This window comes from Lineus longissimus, chromosome 1 (genome assembly GCF_910592395.1).
Source record: "Lineus longissimus chromosome 1, tnLinLong1.2, whole genome shotgun sequence".
NCBI classification, from domain to species: Eukaryota; Metazoa; Nemertea; class Pilidiophora; order Heteronemertea; family Lineidae; genus Lineus; species Lineus longissimus.
In genome coordinates this window covers 16,798,155-16,825,664 of record NC_088308.1, presented here as the reverse complement: position 1 = coordinate 16,825,664, position 27,510 = coordinate 16,798,155, and the positions used below count along the sequence as shown (strand labels likewise).

At 41.9% G+C, this 27,510-nt stretch overlaps 4 protein-coding genes across 5 annotated transcripts in view; 1 reads left to right on the top strand and 3 right to left on the bottom strand.

Annotated features, from left to right (window-relative positions):
• The window catches only part of LOC135488997 (uncharacterized), a 37,144-nt gene extending 30,918 nt beyond the window's left edge, over positions 1 to 6,226 (bottom strand). The window contains exons 1-2 of one of the 2 annotated variants that reach the window (XM_064774070.1): positions 6,160 to 6,226; positions 1,097 to 1,310 (exon numbers count right to left, since the gene is read on the bottom strand). The gene's annotated coding sequence lies outside the window, so the exon portion shown is untranslated. Of the gene's footprint in view, positions 1 to 1,096; positions 1,311 to 4,556; positions 4,613 to 6,159 lie in introns of those variants that run through there. The other variant, XM_064774064.1, reaches the window with a different exon arrangement.
• Positions 6,227 to 9,493: 3,267 nt separating this feature from the next.
• On the top strand, positions 9,494 to 10,405 carry LOC135485609 (uncharacterized). Its single transcript, XM_064767866.1, has one exon. The coding sequence runs from the start codon at positions 9,494 to 9,496 to the stop codon at positions 10,403 to 10,405; it is 912 nt and encodes a 303-aa protein (XP_064623936.1).
• Positions 10,406 to 10,649: 244 nt separating this feature from the next.
• LOC135491030 (bone morphogenetic protein 1-like) lies at positions 10,650 to 18,743 on the bottom strand. The gene is made up of 11 exons (XM_064776697.1): positions 18,621 to 18,743; positions 16,095 to 16,197; positions 15,373 to 15,461; positions 14,808 to 14,928; positions 14,359 to 14,537; positions 13,797 to 14,018; positions 13,176 to 13,400; positions 12,889 to 12,999; positions 12,284 to 12,429; positions 11,771 to 11,966; positions 10,650 to 11,178 (listed from the first exon to the last, which is right to left on the bottom strand). Exons 1-11 carry the CDS (start codon positions 18,721 to 18,723, stop codon positions 11,171 to 11,173), a joined length of 1,503 nt encoding a protein of 500 aa, XP_064632767.1. The 5' UTR covers positions 18,724 to 18,743; the 3' UTR covers positions 10,650 to 11,170.
• A 5,852-nt stretch (positions 18,744 to 24,595) lies between these two features.
• On the bottom strand, positions 24,596 to 25,625 carry LOC135490956 (uncharacterized). Its single transcript, XM_064776586.1, has 2 exons — positions 25,379 to 25,625; positions 24,596 to 25,148 (listed from the first exon to the last, which is right to left on the bottom strand). The coding sequence occupies exons 1-2, from the start codon at positions 25,616 to 25,618 to the stop codon at positions 24,960 to 24,962; spliced, it is 429 nt and encodes a 142-aa protein (XP_064632656.1). The 5' UTR covers positions 25,619 to 25,625; the 3' UTR covers positions 24,596 to 24,959.
• Between the last annotated feature and the right edge of the window lie 1,885 nt (positions 25,626 to 27,510).

Below are 27,510 nucleotides of genomic sequence, written 5' to 3'. Positions count from 1 at the left end.
CGAACGATTTTTAAATAAGGTGAGCACCTCTCACAAGTACATGTACTTGGGACACAGTTTGTAAGCAGTCACAGCTTGTGTATGCTGGTTGCAGCCATATGCATCAGAACTTTGACCAACTGTATGAAAACAACTTTTCGTTTTGAGGAAGGGAGGAGGACTATCATGCAGCTACATGTAGTATGTGGTTAGGGCCTCCACTTGCATTGATTTTCGAACTACTTCTAGGTTCGAGATACGGTTGAGATTAGAAATCACAGTCTACCTGCTGTTCCCCTGCTTCACCTGACTTCAATAACTCACACCAGTCTGCCATGACGAACACAAGTGCATAAATTCACCCGAATGTAAAATATTAGAAAAGGTTATTGCAGAAAAGATTGACTTTGAGAAAAACAAATGAAATATCGTCTACCAGGTTATCTGATACATGGTTTGAAAGATCACGCAGCCAGATTATCATCAGCTGGAACAATTCTCGTTACTTTTCTCCGGGACTTGAGTATAGTTGAACGGGTACGTGCTTGAACTTGAAACACCCTCGCCGCACTACCGATCGGACACATGAAGTCCATAAAACCATGTGAAGAAATGTATTTAATAATTAAATACATTTAATTAAATACACAAGCTACCCACTATTACAATTATTGTAATAGTGGGTAGCTTATTCTACATTACATCAATAATCTTTTCAAAGATATCTCACGTTCTTGCATGCAAGACCTATACCTGATCATCGACCTCTTAGAAAGGTTTTAATGGTATTATACATCCTGACAAAACCAGTGGTTTTAAATGTACTCCGCCTCTCGATATTTTGGGATACGAGGTAGGAGTATCAAAAGCCTGATCTCAGAATGGGTATCATAACAAAATCACTCCAACTGCTGCAGACACTGGCTTACTGAAATGTTAGATACAAAATGCATGCTTTCACTTTTTCAGTCAAAAGAGATAAATTGTGAGGCTGACAGGCTTTTTTCATAACGTTGTACAAGAACGATGTACTGTCTGGTAATATACGTGTTCCTTTCAAAAGAATCTTGCGCAGCTCGATAAAGAAAATCAAAAGAAGTTAAAAGTAGAGACCTACCTTGCTAAGTGTGTAGGAACACTTGAGCCTGATATGTTGAATCTTGTATGTACACTACCTAAAGCTTTTGCTAACTTTTCCCTACAGGCAGAATTCCTTCCACGGATTGCACTTGACGAAAGACGAAACATTCACGGATGGAAATGTTAGCGAAAGTCATTAAGTCTCCGAAGCGAGAATGACATCCGAAATTGGCTGCGATCATGGAAGGAACCTGGAAGTAGAGGGGCAGTAGATGATTGGCTCTCACGTACTTAAGAAGATATGGGGAATGTTTCTCATTCGAGATGTCTTGTAACTAAGCTGTGATTTATTGAGGCTTTAAAGGCAGCCTATTCCAACTCCTTTTCCTCCCGGGTGGACTTCTATGCTGCCACCTGTGACTCAGTTAACAAAAATCTTCAAATCTTCCTGAAATCCAATAAAATTTGATCTGAAGTAAGACTAGGATGCATAATTAGATATAGTAACACTCGAATACGGTGGATTCCTATGTCTTTGCTACCTAAATAGGATTCGGAATACAATTTGAGGTTGAGCACATTGCAGAACAGAGGCTCTGTACTGGACAGGACCAGATCTGAGTACAAAATAACGGTAGTTATATGGTAATCCCTTTTCGTCATGACACTAGTACTACATACCTCTTGCGAGGGAAAGTAAGTGACGAAGAGACAAGAGTAAGGTACTTCACAACTCTATCCAAAACGTCTGGATAACCCTTAAGTGACTTTCATACAATCCAGGAAATAAGACACAAATCTGTGCAAAAACCCTTTCTGCAACTTCCACATGCTACTCGTGCTCGTTAAACGCTTATCCGATGCCATAGCGCGCATGAGACTGGCTTTGAAAGGTTAAGCATCTTCGATATTGTTTAGATAACAGTGGGAAAAATGTTAGAGTACGTTCCATATTGTTCTTCTCTTTAATTTCCAATTGGCACAGGTTTTAGGTGGCTATCTTCATGTAGCACTGCAGGAGAATGGAAATACAAGACAATGCGATAAACTACATGAACGATTAGTAGTGCTGTGGGGAGAATCTCCGCATAAGCTTGGAGGGAAATTACCTTGATAAATGATGTAGGCTAAGGTCAGTGCTATGACCAGTGGGGGGGGGGGGGGATCCCCACTCAGGTTGGGAAAGAAATGCACTTGCAATGGCATTCATTTCAGCTTCATTCGTGATTTCAATAATTTCTTGATGTGTTGACTGTATAATGAATTACGTCAACAATATCTACAACTATCCAATTGAAAACAATTGCCTGATACAAAATAAAATGAAGATTTCCTCATGCAAATAACCGATGATAATTTTAGCTGAACCTTTATTTTTCTTTCTCCGTGATCCTATAGGAGGAATTTATTGGCCGGTTAGCAAGCAAGCCATAGTAACATAGCAGGTACACAGTGAAGCAGGTGGTTTCACTTCAATAGCTCCTCCTTATCGATGGTCAATTACGGCGGTAAACCTTTGGGTTGTAACTGTTAAAGGTTGAGATGAATTTCAAGGTTTGGCGGAATCAAGTTCCATAGACATGCACTCTTCACGCTATTTGAAGTGGCTGTGGAAGTTCAAATTCGGTTACTAGTGATAGCAGCTTTCCTTCCGGGCTTTCCTTCATGTCGTTCTTATAGGCTACGCGACGACTCCACTGTGAAGACCGATTGATCCGTGTATTGTACGCGCCGGTCACCGATCCAAAGGTTGACCGCGCTCAACGTTGCTTAAGTTCCACTCTCGGGCCAACGCGCCAACCACTGGGCCATAAATTCCCTCATGGCCGGCGGGTTAAGCCGTGCCATATACTTGGGGGTACTATACAATCCGATCTGCTATAACCAGTCTGCCTCCTTTTAAAAGATACAGTTGATTTTTTAATTTTTGCCAGCCATTTTGAAATGCAAGATGGCCGCCATGAAAGCATATTTAGTATTCTTGTGTGATAAGATTAAAACGATCCCTAGAAAAGCTTTCATCGAGTTACACGCAAAACGCATGTAGGTAGACGAAGATGTAGGTGATCTTTTGATAGGAGAAATTTGTACCAATTTCAGTCATGTCAGTGATCTTATCAAAGTACATGTGGATGCTATTCTAAGGAGAATGCAGTTTCTTCCGTCAGTGTCTTCTTTATTGTAATTTACCTATAATGGAAGGCCAGGAATACAACTGGGCTTCATTATCTGCGTGTTTGATGTGGGCAGTGATGTAAAGCATTCCGGAAAAATTTCTTAAATGACGGAGTCTAGATGAAAGGTTAAACCACTATTGAAGATTCAACAATAAGAATGAAAATTATATACATGTAAATGCTTTAGTATCAGCGGCAAACACCGCAGCCCGCATCGAGGGGGGGGGGGGCGTACGTAGGCTGAATGCGCTTTCGTACGACCTGGTTTCCATTCCCACTATGAGATACTCTTTCTCAAAAGAACTATGTTGAGTGAGATAACAGAAGCTCCAAGCCTAGATAGGCAATGTATACGGAGAAGAAGACCATGTAGTGTACATTCGGGTGCAAATCACTAACACTGGCTCAAAGAAATAGCAACTGAGATAAAAATGCAAATGGAATGTGCCGGAGAGAAACTTCAGAGATAATTTCAGTACACACTTTCCATTTTTATCAGAACGAGACAAGGTATGATATTTTTCTCTCATTTTTTAGCCATGAAGCGCATGCCCAGGGAGCGAACATCAGTCCTAATTTTCCTCGTCACCTTTCTCAATACTCGCGACTTCTTCATGATTATTAGTTTTTTCGGCCCATGTTGTTTGGGTTGTTTTGTTTCGCTTCACATTTCTAAGGAGATCAAAGTAGAACATATCACAACCGCTTGTACTAAGCCCATATATAATTATGTGAAGTTTCGTTCATCCGGGGGTGAAAATGATAAGTAATGAATTATTTTTCTAGCATGCAGTCAGATATACAGCAATTCATCCGTCTGCGGCATGGTGAATCGGCTATTTTCCTAACAGAAAAAAACACGCTTATAATCTAAGTATAGCTTGCTGATGACTTCCGTATTTCTGGGTGCAGAGCAGTGTTAGAATCAATCCAGCTGTAGCGTTTAGTTTGATTCATCATATCATATTGCCAGTAATTTTAAGTCTCTGAGCAGAGACGACGTATCTGTCGGGGATCAGTTGTTGGAAAGTTTGAAATTTCACAGCCGATGAAAAATACGTTTGGCTGTGACGTTGCACTACAGTGCACTATTAGCTGGTGCAGTGGAAAAGCGAAGCTTGAGCATGCGAAAGTGGGCTGGTGTAAGTCAAAATCAAATGTATTCGAAACATGCGACACGATGGGTTGAAAGCTGCATATGGTAGAATAAGAAACTCTGAATTTCGGGAAATCGGCATCAGGTCACCACAGAAGTGCTCCAACCTACTTGGAATTGGTCCGTCGAATATTTGGCACATGCGATACTTTGTATTTCCTTACCTCATAGCCGCATGGTAGAATGCACAGAGACAGGCACCCCGCCCGCTACCATTGAACTAAAGTATCATGTAGGGTTAGCGAATGTACACCTGAGCATCTCGAGGTGTAACGGAGTTCCCCAGAGACGATAAGAGTTGAACAAACTTGCTGTTTATCTGAAACCTTCCTAAAGATAGGCAAGTCACGGTTCAGTCATCAGAAGAGAAGAACGGCATGTTGAGAAACACCTTCCTTTATACCTGAGATCCATACTTTTTAATTATTGACAAAATGTTACGGTAAATTTACCACTCTTCTTTCCCATTTTCCTCTTTTTCCATGGTCGCATCAATCAATCATTCAAGGCATACCATTGGGAAGGAGAAGGTTTTTAGATTAAAATTGTTGTGATTTTTCTGTGTTGCGCTCATAGCACTTTAATAGCCGTAGCAGCCTCTGAAATGACCAATTTTGATACGTATTATAAAGTTGGCCAAAACCCGTGACGCATTGCTCCCATGATGGCGACGTGACCGATGACGAGTCAATGTGGTCGGTGAGATCGACACATCATCGGCATGGCGCGATGTCATATGTACATGTGCGAATGCAATATAAAGAGACTCTCGTACACCGGTTAACCAACTACATGTATGTTAGTATCAGCGGGGAATTGGAAGCAACTTGTTCTGATCTGAAGCATGAGAACAAGACGCCAGGTAACCGTGAAAGAAAAAAAGAAAAATAAGATCCAACAATATTTTATCATGCAGCATGACTCAAGTAAGAATGATTCCTGTCAGCATTAGACAACTCGTTTTCCTCGTAAAAAACTCTTTCTTCTTCACGTGGGAAATTTACCTAGTATGCGATAAGTCTAAAAGAAGCATATCCAGAAGTGCACGATAGAAATACGGCCGGCGGTTTTTGAACTCTCCGGTAAAAATTCTGAGGAAGGATTTGCGCTTTCATTAACAAACCCTTGGCGTTTCAAGAACATCTCATGCAAGTAGTTGATCGTGTCATGGTGTGCTAGTATCAGGGTAAGATTGCATCATGTCGCACTCTAGTCGATGAACATAACAAGTGATCCAAGCTATAAAATGGCTGGTCTAAATGCATTTCTTGTACTCTTCATGTCAGAGCCGGTAGGACCCAGTTGCTCGACAAGTGTTGGCAGTGACGTTGGCGTTGAGTATTAAAACGCTACTATCGCAATGAAGATTGCAGAAGGAGATACGCTTACTGTTTCGCTATTGCTCGCATTGTGAACACTAAGATCTAGTAAACAATAAAAGCGTTATACAAGTAAGACAAAATCGGCTACATCACCCGTCACAGATTCATGATACATTCCCTTCGTGCGAAGTTCTCTTTCCGGATTTATAAGGTGTATCTCGCCTTAAACGTTTTACTCTGCGATTACGCTCCTTTTGTTTTCATTCATAACATTAATTCATTGTACGATACTGTTGAAGAAAGCCCTCCGGAAACCACATGATGTCTAAAACTTCAAAACGCGTCATAAAGGGTTTGTGGAGATAGGCCTTTATACACGCCATGAGTTATATCTCGACTCCGTCAAAACAAAGGTGATAAAAGTAGAATCCATGTCACAACTTACCTGATGTCAATCCAAAGCCTTTTAGCCAGAAAGAGAATCAGAACTCCAGTAAGCGAGAGGCGAATGACTATGCGATTCCCGCAACACTAACGTATGGTAAAGATAATGTTAGTCAAGACTTATCTGTATAAATACCTAAAATTCATTAATCACTTTGCCGATATAATAACTCATTTGTTGAGAAACACTGCTCTGTTTAAATAAGCAGTCTACCGCATCCTGGTCATAAAGACTCTGGCCTCCTAAACCTTAGTTTTTAAGTCTTGGGTGGCGTACCTGATCTTTTGCACTTAATTTAATCTTTTCTTTAACTGCCACTCATACGTTACCAGTTAACTTGCTTTATGTGCAGGTGGATTGGAAGATCAACGTTGAGTGGCCTCTCAAAAACAGAGAATGTAGCAATTACGAAAACATACAGACTTACAAGTGACCGTAGCATGTGGTCCACTTCGCAAACCTTTATTCAGCCCCCCCCCCCCCCACCCATGCACAGTTGGCTGAGCAGTGGTAGTTTCAACCGTATCGGCGGCCGACGACCACAACGACTGCAAGCGTGAGGTAGTTCTCAGTTTTGCCGTGAAGGACAGGGCGCTACACTCGAATCAGATTTTTAGTTAATCCATACTAATATGTAAAGTCAAGGACTTGGTGAGCCTTTAGGTCGGAGGAGCACCCCCGAACCCCCTACGATAGCGTAACGTTTTTACCCAGTACAATGGAAGGGAACCCCCCCCCCCCCCAGACCCCCATGTTGGGACCATCCATAGTTCCTTCCGACACATTTTTGTTTTGGTAATGTAATACATTGTGATTGTCCTTATTCACGGGAATCGGGCGTTTCCAGTGATATACGACACAAATGGGTTGTCCTCATGCATTCACTTTGGAAACGCATTTTAAAATAGATGTTACGTCCTGTTGATGGGGCACGTCATCATCGCGTACATTTGGGAAAAACTCCCTAACGAGACCGGAGCAGACGGCTGAAAGTAGTTTAATTATTGGCCGCTAGGGTGCAGTATGTCGCTCACCCGAATTTTTCACTCAACTTTTGCTAAATAGAGCTAGTTCTAGTTTGTGATTCATTTTGATACTTCAGATTTGGGCAGTAGACCAATATAACTTAGTTGTCAGTGTGGTTTTAAGCTGGAAAAACGTATTTGTTTTTCTTAAAGTGCCTTTTTTGGACGGGTGTGTGCGATTGTTTTGTTTATGTCACGTGACCTCGACCATGTCGACACAAAATTGAAATAAACCACCCTTTTCTGTCATTATTTAGGACGGATATTTCTCTAATAAAAATATTAATATAATTGGCCAATTTCTTAGGCATATGTAGCGAATTCCCATGAAGATTTAAATTAATTTAAATTTAATTTACATTAATTTCAACCAATGGGATAGCAACCACCACCGGAAGATCGCGGAGAAATCGTAAACTAAACGGAGTTAATTCAGAAAAAAACCAAAAAAAATTGTTTGTAGGATATACAATAGTTACTCTCTTTATTTCTCATCATTCATTATATACTCCCGCACACACGTGTATCTTAAGAGCCCCTCCTAAAGGGGGGCTTAATAATAAATTTGAAGTGGCTATGTGCACAGCAGACTGCTGTGTATGCAGGAACAAGTTGGTTGCATGCACGGCAGAGGCGAATTAACATAACTGCGTCATCAATGACGTTTAACTGGAGAAAAAATGGCGGAAGACTGAGGACTGTGCGGTTGAAGGGTTAATGAAAATATTCAAATGCATTTATTCTTGCCATGTTTTATAATTCTTTTATGTTTGTATCTTAGGCGAGTTTCCTCTTCCAGTTTGTGTACATGTAAGCTTGCCATACTCTGTGAGTTTGTGAGTTCAAAAACGAAAACGAAAACGAAAACGAAAATATATAGAATTTTGAACATTTATATTTGAAACTTTGTTGTTCTTGTCTTGACTTTGTGTCATTCTCAGACTGGTCAGGAAGTAAAAACCCTGTGCTACTCTATTCAACATTTGGAGCTTAAAGACCTGCTAAATTGTTGTTTGCTGACTTTGTCCTTGATTCTTGAAACCTTTCTCCAGCCAGCGAAGTCAACTGTGTACTCTAGACAATGCGCGTGCCTGTGCATTGTATATACAGCATGTTGTCTATTCAAGACAAAATCAATGTTGCTAGGATTCACAGCAGGTATCATAAACTCGGAGGCGGGGCTTTATAGTTGCTTGTTTACACAGCATGCAGTGTATGCAACAATAATTGTTCTGTTGCATACACAGCAGGCTGTGGAAATATCCTCTTCCTATAAATCATCAGCACAAAGTATAGATTTAGAGAAAACGTCCCCGGGTAGTCTCTGCAAGCCTGAATGAAAACATTTTCACTTTTAAAGGAAATTTAGTGAAAGAACAACTGACACCAAAAGCGGCGCCTGGTCGGCCATCTGCGTCCTTCCAGTTATTGCATTCGACCGGTGTGACAGCGGATATAGTCCCCCTGGAGTCATAGTCCGGTAGCATTGTATTTGATCAATTAAGCAGCATGATCTATTGTACCGCTAACCATAACCAAAACATTTAGCAATGCAGGCTATTGTTACACGGACTATCAGCCCTAGGACTACTATCCCCGCCACACCGGCAATAGCGACGTCGCCTGATAGCTCTTCCCAATGCAATAGCCACACTGCTTCAGAAAATGATGTACACAGAAGGAATCGTGAATTCTTTAGCGCACAGTTGGTAAGTTCGACACGACCTAATCTCACCATATAAGGTTCTGACGCAATTTAGCCGGGTGAGGCATAGGCCTTCTGGTATAAGTGTATTTGTATTTGCACACTTAACAGTGGGCCTAATAGGGCTCAGTACACAATTAAATCTGATTTTTTTGTTTTGTGAAGGCGGCTGACATTCAAATGAGGATCTGGTGAATACGATGAAGTAGGTAAATCTGTCAGCTCATTAATGGATTTTTATCATGTTTTCTCTTGTCGAATGTTGGATTCCTTACCCGGATTCTTCCATCATGAAAAACCAAAACCCGTAATGCGTTTCTCTCCATTTTACAGGTGTTCCCAATTACGGCGATTGATCCGTAGACGCTCATTTCTGATATTTTCGTTGACTTTCCTTGTCTTGATATTCATATTGGTGTTACAACAAGCTACGCTGAATGGAGACAAAACTAAGATTAGCCTCTCCGATAGAGGGTACCGACACAATAATGGAAGGATAGAGATGACACTGGTAAGAGACGATTGCTTGTCACAGTTTAAAAGGCAGGGAGTCAGAATAAACAACGTAAATACCACTGTGACGAAATTTCCTTCATCAGGAAAAATGGTGGTTAATTTTAACAGTCCTGGTCATGCGAATGAAGAACAGGTTGCCATGGCTACGAAAGGCCGTCCGACGATCCTTATACTATCGCTGCTGCACAATTCAGAAAAGCATCTGCCCACATTTAATCATTTGTTGAACGGATTAACTTATCCGAAGAGTTTAATATCGGTTGTTTTTGGGGAGGAGAAGAGTATTGATAACACCGTGAATATAACCTATGCAATGTTGAATGAGATGGTGAGGGATTATAGACGAGTTGGCATTCATTCTCTGCAAGTTAATTCCGGATTCACAACAAATACTGCCGAGAGTCATCATGCGAATTATAAGCATTCAATGGAGATGCAATATGAGAGACGGCGTCATATAGCGCTAGCTAGGAATGTTTTGCTGTCACATGGTCTCAAGGATGAAGACTGGGTACTCTGGTTGGACAGTGACATCGAATGGGTGCCGAATGATCTTATAGAGCACATGCTGTGGGCGAAAAAAGATATCCTCGTTCCTCGGTGTGCTATTCATGGTAAAACGTGGGAGTCGCTCTATGATCTGAACACCTGGAGGGAGAGTGAGGAATCACGACGATGGCAATCCGTGCGGGCAAGATCAGACTTTCTGTTGCTCGAAGGATATGGTCAGCCCCGACCCGATAGACTTCATCTGGATAGTTTGAGAAATGAGGGCGACATTGTCGAAGTAGATGGGGTTGGTGGATGCGTTTTACTAGTGAATTCCCTTCTCCATAGGCATGGGTTGAACTTTCCAGCCTTTGTTTACAAGAACCAGATTGAGACTGAGGGTTTCGCTAGGATGGCCCAGTCGATGGGCCATAAGCTGTGGGCCTTGCCGAGGCTCACTGTGTATCACTCTTGTTCAAATGAGTCTACGTGGGTCAACTGTAATGAATAGCAAAAAAAGCAAAAGCAAACTCTTCTTGGTGTACCGATTGAATTCAATTTGTCGGAAACTATTTTCTTCCTCCATCCCTTCTACAATACAGGTCCTCAGGGTTCATGAAGGAAATAATGCAGTGTTTTCTCGAATTGTTCTTGTTGACAAATTCAAAGGCCAATGCGAAATTGTGGTTGTTTTATCAGTCTCCTAATGTACATGTAGCTGAAAAAGTTGAACAAATCAATAATAGTTGTGGATACATTTCAGGCTAGGTGTCCGGTATTTTGACCGAATACCCTACTTTATTCAATATACAGTGCACATACATTTTACAGCACTACAACTACCATCAACAATCTATTATGACTCTGATATAAATTACAAAATGATCTTCATATAAATATCCTTTGACAGCTATATGTTAATGACAAATTATAAATTGGCAAGATACATTTTTGTACTCTTAGCCATGCACCAATCGCAGTGATCAACCACCATCCTTTGCAACATCCCATCTCTTTGTGACGGTGCTGACATGTTTTCGTTTTTGTTTTGAAAATCAAACTGATACGCTTATAATGTTCATATGACACCATTCCGGAAACACAATTATAATCTCATTCGTCATTTCAAGTATGGATCCGTGAGGAAAAAACTGCCACCGGTGCTCCAGTAAGTGTCATCCAATCGACTGGTTGGTTCCGTTTGCTGAATCATAACAAGTCCTACTGCTCACCACGTCACACTGCTCACCCCGTATAAGTCATACTGCTCACCCCGTCACACAACTGGAAGAAAATGAAGTTTAGCAGAATTATGCCATCTAAGTGTTAGTGCAATTAAATGAAGACCTACATGTAAACATAGTATTAGGCAGGTTTTGCAACCCCAACGAACGACGAAACACAAACTACGAAGGACTATCAGTCGTGACATCAAGCCTCCTGCTGATTTATTTAGGCCACAAGCGTATTAGGGATCGGAGAAATTATCCAAAGAGATTGTCGATGAAGAACATTACACATACTTGGTAGTTCGTCGTTCGTAGCTTTACGTAACTGCTGCGAAACATTCCAATTGTTTGCATGAGAAAAAGGATGCTGAGGTCAATGACAGAAATTTGAATTGAAACTTTTGTAACGTAATCACACGGATATAGAGCAAACATATGCTCTACATCCGTGGTAATCACAAAATTTCATGATGAAACTGTTGGCGGCGAGTCATAGAAATTCATTAAAATTCTTCTTGAAGTTTACGAGCTTTTAAATACTTTTTCCCTGGCTGAATCGGCAGTCTTTCTTTAGGAACCTTTGAAGAGACAGCTTGAAATGGTAAAATGTTCAAACTCTTCAGAGAGCTCTTCGGAGAGCTTCCTACCTTTGTTGTAATGAAAGACGAACCCCTGCTTGTGGACGCTATCATCGGAGGCAAATGACAAACAAATCTCGTTGCTCGACGAGACGATATCATCGGGGATGGTTCCTCCACAGAACCGACCAAGGATTGGGGAGTCGAGGCGACAGCCATCTTTGATTAGTAGATAGTCAAACTCGCAATTATCGGACAACTCGATCTGAAATATATTAATTAAAAGAGATACCACGATACCAATACTGAATAAATTGCCTGTACATCATCGTCAAACACCTTTTGTTATCCACAGGTTTTCCACTCAGTTTGTTTCTCGTATTCGTGGTTTTCCTGTATCGTTATTGCTCTCGCGATGTAAATGCAGCCATGATCTGACAGGTTTTTCTGACAGTCCTTCAATGTATGACTCGTCAATGACATCTGGTTTTTACTCAAGCCTCCAGTTTTTGTCCTTTATGTTTCAAATGTTATCAAAAACTTGCATGACAGGAGTACCAGTATGCAGCACTATTGTCTTACCTCAAATACTTCAAATCGAATGAGTATTCTCCACTCCTTGTCAAGGGTAATACTCCAGTAGCACTCTTTGTTCGACTTGTAAAAACCTGGGTAGTTTGGACTTGTCAGCATACCTTCTTCCGCTGTGAGTTCACCGCCACATACAACTGGGAAAAAAACAACCGACACTCAAAGACGCGAATCATGTATGTCAAACCAATCCACAAAAGTTGCTTAATATGGAGACAAAGCTTCGAAATCTGACTAAAAGTATTGATGAAATAATGTCGCTGAGTGATTCGTTTGTCTAAATGTAGATAGGTATTTGATTATGCTGATTTACAAAATATAACTGTAAATTAGGCTACTACACTCTACAACTGTAGCATTACATTTTCTACGACTAAGCATCTTTACTACCTGCAAAGCAGTACGAAACAATATGAAAAACGCATTGTTCATGAACGGAAGCGAATTCGTAACCGTAATTTCACCGACTACGAGGGAGGGATACGCGAGCTACTGAGTATTGGCCGAGGAACCACCTTGCAAGCAGGATTTTTAAATACAACAACTGCTTTTAATTCACGGTTTCTCCAGTATGTAGGATAAATCTGTCATCTTACCGTCATATTGCATGTCAACAGCACCTATGTCCGTGAGTATTTTGAATTCAATCCACACTCTATTCCCCGTCGATGTGAATGGTGGCGGGATCTTGAAACCACAGTAACGACCTACATGAAGAGAGACACGCGTTCAGATATATGAATGATTCTTTTCATAGACTAATGACCATCCTGTCACAAGACGACAGTGAAGAAGACGGTCCAAGAAACGACAGGATGATGTTCACAGGATGAGTTGGGCTAACCCTAATAAGCTGAGTAACTAAGTGAGAAGGATAACTTACCAATCAGAGGAGACTTTTTCCAGTACCCATCTCTGACTTCGACGTAGCCTTTGGCACAGACAGAAGATTTAGCGCTGCTGGATTTAGGTATAAACATAGACGTGATGTTGAAGGTCACTTTCTCACCGGGCGAAACGTGGATTCGCCACTGGCACACCATACCGGCGTATTTCTTCATAGGTGTTGTAAACCTGCCTTTCGAATTTTGCAGAGTTTCCCCACATTCTGTAAAACATAGGAAGATGTCAAAACATACATGTAAGTGCAGTGGAATTTAGTGGTCTTTCGATGACATAAGTTTACAGGAAAAAAATAAGATTGCAATCAGATTAGTAAGTAGATGTTCACCAGGGACAAGATGAACCACTGTGGAGTCAAACGTCAGCGGTTTACGATAGCCAATAGCATAGACCAACTGAACACCGAGCTTAAGCGCCCAAGATGCGAACGACGACGATGATGTGCTACACACAAAAGAGTCATGAGAGCCACGAAAGGGCGATTCATCAAATACTCATCCAATTTCAGTTCGTGCTATAAAGCGTTACCTTTAAGTTTATGATATGACATAGATTTGCTCACTGATAACAAATTCATTGTATGCTAGAGGAAGGCACTTACTTGGACACCTGTACATCTTTTTAGTCTGTCTGACATCCCCGTCACTCAGAGCGACCCTCTGTCCGATAAACATCTTGGCACTGGGTCGAGGAATGATGGTTTGAGCTCCCCTGTTTTTGCTGAACTGATGGGAAGAGTAGTGCATGATGCTATTGAAGTCATACGGCTCTCCGCGGGAGTCGATTTCATATTCAGGTTGCCTGTTGAAGTTGTATCCACGACCTATGAAAAAAAGATGTTATCCACAACTTTTGGCATCTGCAGGCCTATCATGTTAGGTGAACAGATGTCACATTTAAGCTTTCTTCGCGTAAGAATTGGGATCATGACTTCGTTTTTGGAACATCTAAATATTTGATTGTTGATTCTAAAACAAGGTTTAAATTTTCCCTTAATGAAAAAACTGCCTAAAACGTGTCTAAAAGTGAATGAAGCTACTGTTATGTGGCAAGTGGAGGGGAATTAGGACAGACTTTAAAAGAGAAACTTCGTCATTTTCAATTTCAATCAGACAGTCTGTATTGTTTGAACCTCCCGGGAAACCCATCCCTGGCCTCCCTACCTGCTGCAACATTGTCCAACTTGACCAGCACATACTCGTCCCTGTCGGGTCTGCTCTGCTCGTGCCAGTACCCGATCGTGTGGCCCAGCTCGTGCAGGATGATTCCAAACTTGTCGCAACCGCGACCAATTGAGAGACCTTGACCACCGAGGCGCTTGTTACCGACGAAAGAAGAGCAACTGGAAAAAAGCAGTTGTCAATGAACCGAAGTGATGTTTACATTTGCAAATGAAACACTTTCATAGATTTCATAAAGTGGAAGGGCCGGCGATGAAAACATTTCAAAGTTGTACGTGTGTTTAATACGCGTTGTACAGGTGGCATCTGACTCTTAAACAACATCATATCTTCTGCTTCACACGAGGACCACGGTGTGAGGAAAGAGATTAGTACCAAATCGTTTCTTTCCACAACAACAAGCTGAGTAACCGATAAACTGATATAATTACCCACAGTCTCCTTTCGTAATGATAATCCAGTTATCATGAACAGGTTCTTTCGGGACGAAGGACAAGCACGTACGCTCTTCCCACTGGCGGAATGCATTCATGAACAATGCCCGCTGATAACCTGAAGCAATGACAAAGTCACAACTTACTACTGACAGAATTATTTGAATTAGGATTATATCTGTTTAGTAGAGCGCCTACCCGTTTTTTCGATGAGAGGAGACACGGTTGGGTCCAGGTGATGGGGCAAAGGCCACAACTATCCACATGATCTAAGCAATGCCTTTCGATATATATTCATTAGACGGTTTTGCAACCCTCATCATCAGTCCTCCGGTGAGCCTTTATTCAACATTTCAAATCCGCGGCAAGACCAGAAGAACTAAAAACAAAATACATATTGTTTATATATTATGACTCTTAGACTCGGTCATAGCACTGTAGCCTGTTGGTTTCTGCAATCTACTCCCTTTTTCTACAATGACCTTATACGAACTACAATCAAACTTTGTTGCGCCTTAGTTGCTTATTACATAATGTAGCTTAAAATCTACCCTGTGCGTACCAGTAAAAGATGCGTCAATCTCGTAGGGTATGACGGCATGGTCCCAAAGGCGCCACACACCGGCCACGGCTCCTCTCCTTTCCCTGGCCCTGAAAAGATGGCGCACGCAAATATCTATTGAGTAATGCACAATGTACCTTGAACTCACTTCTAAGATGTCATTGCATGCATACCACAGGTCCGATCACTGACCTTTCAGCAATGATTTTACGGTATATCGCATATATCTAAAGACTGGTAGTAAGGGAATAGAAAGAAGCATGTCACAGGCGTGGAGCTGTAGTAAGTTAATTGGAGTTAAAAATGCCCTGAATATTCTTTAGGAAGTGACTATTTGGCAAGCCCGGCTTACCAAACAGCGACTTTTTCTTGTCCTGAATGGAGAGCCGAACTCATTAATATTAGGAAGTGACTACTTGGCAAGCCCGGCTTACCAAACAGCGACGTTTTCTTGTCCTGAATGGAGAGCTGGACTCATTTATATTAAAGTAAAGTCTCCAGCTCGCCAAACAGGGTAGATTTTTTACCTGTTTGGCAAGCCCGGCTGGCCGAACAGGGTGGCTTTTTAGTGCTGTTTGGCAAGCGGCTCTCCAAACAGGACAAAAAAAGATGCCGGTTCGGCGAGCGGCTTGCCAAATAGACCCGGCCTATTCTTTATTCAAATACCCTTTTTGCATATGTTTATTGAAGGCAATGAATCAGGGCTGAGAACAACGACTTACTTCGACTCATCATTGCCCGCTTTTTTCTTCTCCTTCTCCTCCTGGTCGTGATTTAAATCCAGTGCTTCGTCAGGTAGTAACGCAGCATCATCTGAGTAGCCCGCTGAAACATTGAGCAAAACGCTCACAATCAGCGCAAGTTTTCCAAAATAATACATGTGTATGTTTTCGCGGCCGAGTTTTGTGGTCGTTATAAAAGACACACACGTAACAGGAGATGCAATGCACGGTACATCTATTCCTATTCCAATGCTTTCACTTCGGTTTGACAGTGATATTCATATGACGGGCATGTTCTACTTAAGTTTAAAAAGGTTCTTTGTCTCTTCAGCCATAACGACGTTGTATAGTTGAGTACCACTGGCATACCCTTCTCGTGGAGTATTGATTACCGCCGCACCGGCCATGAAATCTCAGTTATATATTAGCCGGCCAAAAGTAAACGAACCCTCAGCGGCATTCTTAGTTCAGGCTAATGGTACATGTATCTCTAACGATAAGGTAAGACTACTTACATATAAATATGTTGATTAAAATCAAATCAAAGGAACTAAATAGTGTATCAGGGCCGACGTGTATACGTAGGTGTTGGTGCGTTTTTGGCCATTTTGTTCAGGCGAAAACCTTAATTGTCAGTACTTGTACAAGGCGCATTGAGAATTGCGCCAGTATTTTGCGTGGGTCTTGGACCTTTGGCCGTAGTCATGATTTTGCGATTTAAAAAGATATATGATCCAATTTTCCAATGATAACTATCCAATTTAAGTGCTCATCTTCTGAACAGTCGTGCCATCAAAAACTCATTGCTAGTCTGCAGGCGTACTTTAATGATGTGTAGGCCTATACAAATGTACCTCTGTGTTCTATTTCCAACATTCCATGTACTATAAATACAATTGACCAATAGTGTCTTTACGATTATGTATTTGTTTAGAAAAAAAGATACACAAAGTAGAACAAAATAAACACAATTTGCCTGCAATTTCCCGAAACTCATGTCAATGACCTTTTATCGCAACCATTATTAAGAGATCAGGAGTACATAACATGATAAATCAGTTGACACATGAAAATGTCATCTGTTATGAATTTCATGTTGATGTATCAATATATAAACACTGATGATAGATACTGTAGAGTATGCATTATCCGGCTCTCTAAAGAACAGCGAACCCGCATTGATTCATTGAATAGCCATGTTCAGGGACTGGGCGTGCCTGATCAGCAGTATCAGCATCACCATAGTTCATGGGAAGAACTCCGTTAAGAATGACGGTAAAGCAAAAGTTGACAACTTTTCATTTTGCTGTCTGAACCTCAGAAAATTACCACGTTTATATGAGGAAACTGCAACAACAGAAGTTGTGTTGCGCAACGATGGACAAGCTTGTAGTCTAGTCCTGAACATGGATATTCAATTAATCAATACGGGTTCGCTGTTCTTTAGACAGCCGGATAATGCATACTCTATAGTAGATATGCATCTGCATTTATAACAAGACGATTTGATAATGTTGTCATCCTAGGTGGTGTTTCTCTGTTTAATGGGGCACTGATGACTGACCGAAATGCAGACACACTTGACAACCATCTGAACATGATGCGTGATATTAGCGAGTTGACCATGGCCAATACTGTCAATAACTGGCTTTAGTGTCTATATTTGCAGAATGAAGGAGTAAACAGTAAATAGCAATCATCATAATCCTTGTAACTTTGGGTCAAACTGAGGGTATATAGGGCTCACCGGTGGTAGCATCCCAGGCATGCCAGGCGAATACAGGGACTCAACTACGCCTCGGGGCTATAGACAAAGACAAAACACGAACGTCCAGTTGAGCAACAAGCCCATAGGATTCCAAGCTCTTACACTCTTAAAATTTATTGGTAAAAACAACTAATTTGGTAGTTGCTATTGCACCACTGTGAAATTAGTAAAAACTAATTCAACTAAAAAAAGTAGAAAAACTACCACTAAAATGGTTAAAAATTATTTTGATTGTTAAAAGCAACTTATTTCATAGTCGGTGCAATAGCAACTACCAGAGTAATAATAATTGCTATTAAATAGTTATTTTAACTATTTCATATAAGAGTGTATACAGATATTGCTTCTGTCAAGCAGGCTTTATAGAGGCTTTATAGAGAGACTCGGAGGGATGACACTTCTGTTACATCGACCACTTGGCCAACAGGTGCTAGTATGCTGCTTTGCAGAACCAAACAATGCATTAGTCGATATGAAGGCAAAATGCTGTTGACAGCCGAGCTCGTAAGCGGTGCATACATGTATTGCTCTGCTTTCTAAATATAACAGACATTCCTTGAATTGTAAGTCCCAAATGCAAGGCTCTGTATTGTTAAGGTTTGGTCATCATCAGGGTTGCAACAGCCATTTTTTCGTTACTCAGCAATCTATCGTAAGGGGTTTTGTCCTTCTGGATAACTTTGTTATCTGTCACATTGACTCCGTCCGAAGGGCGTTAGTGAATCAACGCCCAACAATAAAAATAATGCACGACTTACCTGAGTGGCACGGATTCAGATAAGATGGTAATATAGTATCGAATTGATTTGCCTTCACCACAACCACAACCAAAACACAACAAATCACTAATCGACGTCTCATCGTCCCGCATTGACTGTCGTCGCGCAATAAACATAGGCTTAAATACTCTCAAACAGCTAATTATTTGTCCATTTCTAGGTCACCTGATTCGTCCGACGATTATACGGATATCAATAATATCATTTACTCCTTAATACCAAACTCTACCGCATATTTCCTTGACGATGGGTGAAAATTGGTAATAGTAGCCATAAAATCCCACTCCAGTCGGTTCCAGTTACGGATTCACGACCGACATGTTAACTGAACATCATTTATTAACGAACATTCACGTTTTTTCCATTGGTAATATGAATGTAATAGCAGCAATATGAGGGCTGATTGTGACTTTCTTGGCTTTTCAGTAGCTTCCGAACCTAGCCGCATGTTGACATCCGAAATTGAAGAGGATACTCTATAACAAGAGGTGGTGTCTGCCATTGACAGACACCAACCCTTTGGTTTGACAGATACATGTACCAATCACAACCTGTCGGACAGATTTTGGCATTTATAACTTAAAATCATCACTTGTACACCATCCTTACGTCAGGGACAAAAAATAGTGGCTCTGACACAGACGGGCCCCAGCAAAAGGTAACGCTGAGCGTGCTGTACCCTAGTCAACTGTCTAACAACTGATCCGAGCATATCGAGATTTTTGTGGTACTTCAGCAGACGAACAACTGGGCAGATTCACAGGTTTTGTAATCGAAGTCGTCTACATACATGTAGATCCGGATGCACAGGTTGCTATTTTGTAGTATCAGCATCCTAGACCACATGATAAGACGATGACGATGATAAGATATCATAACATATCATGGAACCGAGGGACAGAAGGGGTGCCCCAAGCAGTGCTGTATGCTGATCACGCAGGGTGGATCATTTTCCATTCGTAAATATTTGGTCGGCGTCGTTTTGGGCTGTGGAGCGCGAAATACTGGACCAAAAAAAACTCTATTCGGTCACGAAGATGAGATCAAAAAAAGTAACTTCGAAGAAATTCAACCGGTATTCCGGGCTCCAAGGCTCAAAATGATTCGGACAAAACATTTACGAATGGATTATATGATGTTGCTTCAGCGAAAGACGATGAGACAGTATATGGACAGAGTAAACTTTAATGTAGTCTTAAAACATATTGAACTCAAAGATAGTATTTCTGTCCTGAAACGGACTAGGACAGTGCAGATTTCACGAACACTTATTGTCACTCTTTGCTAACAGCAGCACCGACTAAGTACACTATCACAACGTCAGAGAAAACATCAACTTTGTAACCACCACAATAACTATAAAAGAATTAAAGCTTAAATTAAATTTTAAAATGGCTAGAAAGTGCTCCTCAGACAACGTCTTGTCTTTTCATCGAACTTTAATTCATCAATGATTTTCGAGACGTTTCTACTCATGGCTGCGCGTTCCTTCAAATCGCTGTAGTTCGTTATATAATCATCTGATTGCTTAATCACGGAATAGTATCGCAACCACCTATGATTCGTGTATGCCTCGGGTGGGACCCGATTCTCAAAAAGTGTCTTCTTCAAATGCTGACATACCCTATAATGGCGAATTTCTTTCATGGTCACGCGCTGGTTGCAAACCTCACGAATGATTGGTTCGCTGTAATCTGCGAAAGTGGGTAGGAAAAACGTGGAGTCTGCAAAGTAGACCGTCGCGTTCCAATGATCAGTCCGAGTAAAGTTCTGTTTCGAATAAAGCCGGATCATTCGATCGAGCATATCTGAACCTGTTTTCGCAGTAACTTCATAGTCAGTCCCAAGTTTTGCATTCTCGGAGAGCTTTGTTATGATAAATTCAAGAAAGGGATGGCCCGGGCGTGAGGCAAGCACAGCGTTGCCAGCAAGGCTGGGCTTCTCCCACATGAGAACCGCATGTTCTGGAGGCTCCTTCGGCAGGATAAAGTTATGAATATGAGTAAGGTTGTCCATATTTCGTAAAGACTTCGTATCAATATCGGCGTAAACGCCACCAAACTGATGCAACATTAGATACCTCGCAACATCAACACGATGTATTTTTTGTCCATAGTCTAGGTACTGCTTATATAAATCAGGGTAACATTTCTTGACGAAGTTATCATTGTCTTCATCGCTCCACATCCAGTATTCCCAATCTGGGTGCGTCTCCGTCCAGCTTAACAAAAACGGGACAAACTTCACAGGAATTCTCTGATCGCGCCATGTTTGATGCAGGATATGCGGGATGTTTGGTTTGTGCCGGACTAGAAATGATGCAGTCCAGGTGTCGCTTTCCGTGTACACAACTGGGATACTGTGTTCGACTCTGTTTACAACTCGATTTACGAAAATGTTTATTTTCCTCGTCAAAGGTATCGTGAAATGGACTTGTACCAATATCCGCTGCACATACATGAAGACGAAAAGGTTTAACAAGCTGATGAAAATGAACATTTGCATAAAGAACTTCTTGTTTGGTCGGGGGAATCGGCACCCACCGAAGTCATTGTCTTCGTTCGCGGCTTTCTTGCGAAGGGATTTAGTTAGTGGAATTGTGTGGTGTTGAATGGATGGACTGTTACCTGGAAGATAAGAAATAATTTTAAGTACTTGATTGAGAAAAATGTTAAAAACTTTTATTAGCAGTAAAAGAAGGTCTGACGCAATTAGGCCTATCACGTATCTTTAGACCTTACATGTGCAAGCAACACACATTTCACACCTCTTGTACCTCCATGTCCATGCACCCCGGTTGCAGTGGACCGGCCTTATCCCTCCTCTTCATAGACGAATGAACCGCCTCGGGATTTGAGTGTGTATAGGTCCGTGTTACAATGTACATTGTAACTATTTGTTTGGCGCACTCAGTCACTGTCAGGCCTTTCTAAAGCTGTGACAATCGATGGCATACGGCCGCCTACAAGCATGTAGGGTAGGATCACTCAACAAATCATCAAATGTATTGTATCCATGCAGTCAAAGAGGGTCTATCCCATCAACGTCACCGGTCATATCAATACATGTACATTTTTTCTTACTTCCCCCGTGCTTCATGAAACAGTTGATTTTATATTACAGTTAATACAGGTACATGTATGGTGCTGCTCCCCAATTTCGAGTCATCCCCAATTTCGCGAAAACCCGTTTTTTCCCGTTTTCTCGCGCGTCACTTCGTTTCCAGAGAAGAAATTTTCTGATTTTTGATTTTCATTTCGTTCCGCAAAGAAAGCGCCCAAAATGCGTCCTAAACAGGCAAGCAATTCTCTTATTACGTTCAAAACACTGGGTCAATACCTAGGATCATGCACACGACACAGAAACACAACAATCAGTCGCGCATGCGCAATACCCGCGAAAATGGGGGAGCCGCTTCGGATTTGTTTTGGTCTGCATCGATCTTTCAGTGAGCGATTTCAAGATTAATTCACGCTTAAAACATCCACGCAGCACCCCAGATATTTCGTTATTGATCTCAAATTTCGTAATAAATAAGCTTTTGCGTGTATGGAATCGCTGGAAGCTAGTAAATCTGCACTTCGTGATAAGACCCGCGAAAACTGGCTCCTACATGATACATGTAGTACAGAGTGAAAAGAACTGTTTCAATCAGTACATTCAGTTATATTAATGCGCCTGAGGTGGATAGTCACAGTCGCTTGTTTTCTTAATTACATACATGTATTTGATCAAACTACCATTTGCATTGATGGCGAGAGTGCTTGTCGTGAAAGCAAGCATTTATTTATCCGCACACAGTCGCACCATGGAGGTATTATCTTAATAATACCTCCATGGTCGCACGCATGACAATATTTGCTTCGCATATTTTATTCAACAATACCAATATATTCGTGATATGTTTTGGTAATTTCTTATTAGTTATCATTTTTGCCCTGGCGTGCGAACTTGAAAGACAACAAGTTGTGTCTATTTGCAGCCCAGACCAACAAAGCAGAGGCTGACGTAACCAAGCCTCTGTCACGCAACTTTAAGTTGTTAGTTATTCCTGATTGATGATTGTCTAGGTGACTGTCTGATGGGCAAATATGGTGCAGTGGAGAAGGAAAACCCAGTTCTGTTCAAAAGTAACATCACATGTCAGGCGCAATAATAAAAAAATCATAAACCAAAAATCATAAATCAGCTGTTGACGATCACGTCCTCCATACCATAATCCGTAGGCTAATAGGGCCGGACACTTTTTTCACAGGGACACTGTCCACTTCTATTACCGGTCGATAACTCATGATCAACACCTGTATTACGAAATCGGGGGGCTACCATGGATCTATTTCAATAAACCATATTCTGTCAAAATTTGTTTTGGCATGGACCAGTCATGCGTTTCACATTGAACAAAAGCCCGATGAAAGGGTTAAAGTGGCTTATGGCAATGAAAATTTATCTTCAATCCTTCTGACGTGTTCCGAGTGTGTGCTTTTGTTTTGTTTTGGCTCTGGTTTGTCTTTATCGAAACCGTTCAGCTCTCTCCCCAATGAAGGTTCCGACAACAAGTATTCAAAATTCAGCTGACAACTTACCTGGAATGTCCAATATGGTTGTAAGTCTGGCGTGGTCATCCATCTTTTCATCATCCGAGGACACAGCTAGCAGTGGCATTGTTGGCATGGTGTCTGGTTGGCACGGTTCCTGATGATGTGGCACATACGTGAAGGAGCAGAATGATTCAATCAGCGTGTGGATCCTATCCGGCCGCGGAGTGTGTGTGAGTGTCCCCGGTTGCCCCCTCTGGGTGTTCTGCTATTTATCACACCCTCTCGTATGGAGAGGCATCACAAGCGACCAATCAATAAGCTTACTTCATCGATGTTTACTCCAACTCAAGTCCGGTCCTTTCAATCAGTGCTCATGATGTTCCGGCTGCCGTCAGAAATAGAAGTCATGATGTCGATCCTCGCTGTTCGTACGCATATCGACCGTTAGCCTTTGGGAATGGAGTCTCTGGCAATTCAAGCCCTAACGGCGATGTTTGCCTTCGTAACAATTATGCACACAGTTGTATTTTCTTAAGACTACCCTCTTTTCAACCAGAAGTCATAAAATTGTATGCACTCTACACACGCAAGCATGGTATGTACATGTAGGGTATACATTAAGGGTTTGTTCTTTGTTGTGGTTACGCGGTCATTGTAAGGGGAGCTTTTGTCTGCGAGAGACTTATTTTTCTGAATGGTTCTCTACAGTCGTGACATAATCCTCTCAGGGGGTCCAGTCACGTCTGGCCCGATTGGAGGCTTCGTCGAACAGCGCAAGCAATTCTCATGGTGTGCAATGACGGTAATGGTCTCTAAAGACATGCAATCATATGCCATAATCGGTCAGAATACGAAAGGACCGGACACTTTTTCCAGGGGACATTTTTGACTATCCTTGCTCTAACTGTGATCGTTCTTTTCGGCTGGTTTTTGCCTAGCTATGGTTCGTTCTCATTTTTCAGAATGATTTAGGTTTCACCCAAGAACAGCCTACGTACAGTTAGTTCTTCAAGAATCTGGTGATCATTCATGTGACATACATGTAACATACTGTCTTCTCCCACTTAACCGAGCGCGGCTGAATCGTAAAAATAAGTCCAAATGAATAGGCCGATTTTACTGGTGGCCGGCGAACATTAGAAAGAACAGCCACAGCTGATAATTGACTCCCTTTTCGTGGGCAATGTCAATGCCTTCCACGTAAGTGGATAAAAGACATGAACATTGACATGGGGTAGTCCTGTACTGAATGAATGAATACAATACACCTGGCGTCCTCATTTTATGCCTATGTGTTCGTTGACCAGAAATTTCTAATCTAGGGCCTATATGGGTCTGCAGAATGTCCCAATAAAGAAGTCTTGCTGTTAACGAATAAATTAAAGAAAAGATTTACTTATCAATTTACCAATCAATTTTATTATCCAAACGGGATTTACACGTCATCATCAAAAACATCATCATCCTCTTCTCCTTCCGAAAACTCAATCCCCTCAACAAACTGCTCAAGCTCATCATTTACCATCTCTACCCCCTCCCCGACTTCGTCATCGTCCTCAGGAACTAGGCTACTGGCTCTCCAACCGTTCATAATCGTCTGTTGTGTGACCCTTTCCCAGCCGAGGCTGATCATCCTGACCACATCCCGCCTGGTGATCCGCTCACAATGTCCTTGATCATCAGTGTGGCCGATTTTCCACACTTTCAAAATGGTCCTCAGGTGACACTTGAAGCTCCTGTTTACGGTCAAGTCCAAGGGCTGCAGCAGCGAAGTACATCATCCTGGAATGAAAGTGTCTGTCCCATTCTCTGCGGTGATTGCATCACGAAATTGCTGATTTCGATGCGCCGGATACCTGTCTAAAAGTAACAGGAACGTGGCCCCTGCTACAAATGGCACAACCAGGGCCTGCAACCACTCGATTAGCGATTGGTGTCGGGCCCAACCCTGTGGACTACCAGTTACCTGGAAAAATAAACAACAAGTATGAACATTTACATTACTTTTCTGAACAGTCAGACACGCACAATGTTTTGGTTCCATCCATGACAAACCTATAATAATTTTAGTCATAGAAGTTCTGATTTTCCTAAAATACTACCATTAACTAGAATGACCGTCAATGACAACACTGATGACGTCAGGTACATGTCCTGTACTACAAGCACGGACTTGTATTCTATGCCAATACTCACTCGCACATTGTCTGGAGCATCCGCCTGAAGCTGCCGAATGACGTCACCATCTGGTGTCAAGCCTCTGAAGTTGAGCTCGGCTCGTCCTTTTCGTCCGTCTGTCGTAACTACTAGAGTCACCGTGCATCCAAGTTTCGGGTTGCCTTGGGATGATCTAATGTCAACATTCTGGGATCCAGTCGCTTCCATTGTTGATCTTGGCACCATATCAAACAACACGAACGTCTCATTCATGTTCATGATGACATCAAAATCAGCGTCACTGATGAGGTCTGCAAAATCTCCCCGGTAGTCGGCAACTAAAGCCTGGGCGTTGTCAGGTAACCCCCTTGAATCGTTGGTCTTCCTTCGATAGCTGATTTGTTTCCTGAAATGGAATTTGCATATTGTTAAAATTCACCGAATACAATCCATACGTTAAGGCCGATCCATGCAACAGCGGAATAAAGCTCACCTTTCCATAAAGTTGCTAAGCCAATGTGCAGATGCATGGAAAAGGGATAGCAGGGGTCTCTGTTCTTGTCTTTCGGCCTTCGTTTCGTTCGGAAGCTCTGCCCACCATTGCCGAAATTCTCTTCCAGTTTGCCCTTTAATATCCTCACCGGAAACAGGGAAACCAAGTCTTCGGCGCTCAAGGAACCAGGTGTTCAAATTGTTTTCCATTTCGGGCCACTGTGCTGAAATAAAAAAGCTAACACGTTTAACATCTTTGGAAATATTGATTGGTGATGACCACTGGTATGAACGAAATGTTAGTCCTAAGAATAAAGGTCCCTGGAACAATAATACTGATTGTTAAAGGCATGGTCAGGGTCAGTCGCTTTGATGTATCATGCGACTTATTCTTCCGTCCATGACACAGAAGCGGACTTATTCCAGTCAGTATAGGCCAACAAAGAAGGAAATTCATTTAGCGAGGAATAGAATGCTTGAAGAAAAACTACCTTGTGGATCAGTTCCGTGTTGCCGTTGTCTCCTCCGTCTTCTATGGTCTTGAGTTGATTTATCTCTGAGGGCAAACAAGTCATCATGTGTGATTATCGAACGTCTAAATGTCTGCGGTGCTATGCGGTGGTGTCTAGCACAGGATGTCGCAGTTTCAGCATGACGTAATCCTATAGCATGCTCCAATTGGTATGTCTCGATAAGGTCAATCTTCTGATTGAGACTGTAGCTTTTCTGGTGCCTACGTGCACCCGGTACAGCTTGGTTAGCATCATCTACATCATCATCATCAGTAGTGGTATCAGGGTCAGGGCTGTCAACATCATCTCCATACTCCATTCCATACGTTAAGATCATCATGGTGCCTGCTAGGCCTACCCACAAACTCCATCGGATTGCGTGCATCTTACCAGAAGAACGTGGTCAGATCCAAAGTGTATCCTGGCGGTGATTGAGCGAACTGTATTTCGTCTCGCATGTTCACCTTACGGTCGGCTTTTTTGTGCGCTCTCAGGTAATTATCTCCGTTTTTGCCTATTTCTCGCTATTTTAGATTTTCTATACAGCTATCCCGTTTCTAAGTTTGTGCTCGTCCTTTTGCCAAATTTAGAGTTCGGTAAGGGCTATTATAAAGCTATAGTGAAGGTTCCAAGTTTTAGGTTACTTGGCAGTTTGGTTATTTGGTATGGCGGCCATTTCGGTTTGGTCATGTATACAGAGGTATAGGAAATGCATAGGTAAATGCATTATGGAAATAGGTCTGCTAGGGCAGCAAAACATTAGGTTTTACATTATGTAACATATCGAGGGTTGGGTGCGCACATGCGCTTTCCCGTCAAGCTCGCCGCGTGATTCGTGTTACGTGACACGCCCTTTTGTGCACGCCGGAGATCCTTTGTTAACTGGCTTTTACACCTTTCAACTGGTTTTATAATCCCATTCATAATCTCTGGGCGTGAGTTTAAATTCAGGTCTGGTGGCAATCTTGTTTCACTCCCTTCTAGGCCGTGGCTAGATTGCTTCGCTCCTAGAAGTTTTCTGTCATGGCTTCCAATAACATATTATTGCGGAAAAGGCACTCATTAGTGGGCAGAGATTTGCTGCCCATTTTGAAGCTTCTCGCCCGTTTCTAGGACGACGACCTCCCGGACCCACTTGCTCGTATACGCCTCAACCGCCCTACCGAA

What these genes read in the sequence shown, in the direction of transcription:
- LOC135485609 (XM_064767866.1), top strand. Translation starts at nt 9,494, where the DNA reads ATGGTGGTTAATTTTAACAGTCCTGGTCATGCGAATGAAGAACAGGTT.
- LOC135491030 (XM_064776697.1), bottom strand. Translation starts at nt 18,723, where the DNA reads ATGAGACGTCGATTAGTGATTTGTTGTGTTTTGGTTGTGGTTGTGGTG. An exon ending in GCGGGCAATGATGAGTCGAA is followed by an intron (nt 15,462 to 16,094) that starts GTAAGTCGTTGT and finishes CCATCTTTTCAG; the next exon opens with GGCCAGGGAAAGGAGAGGAG. An exon ending in GATTGACGCATCTTTTACTG is followed by an intron (nt 14,929 to 15,372) that starts GTACGCACAGGG and finishes TCATTGCTTCAG; the next exon opens with GTTATCAGCGGGCATTGTTC.
- LOC135490956 (XM_064776586.1), bottom strand. Translation starts at nt 25,618, where the DNA reads ATGAACATGAATGAGACGTTCGTGTTGTTTGATATGGTGCCAAGATCA. An exon ending in ATGCTCCAGACAATGTGCGA is followed by an intron (nt 25,149 to 25,378) that starts GTGAGTATTGGC and finishes TTATTTTTCCAG; the next exon opens with GTAACTGGTAGTCCACAGGG.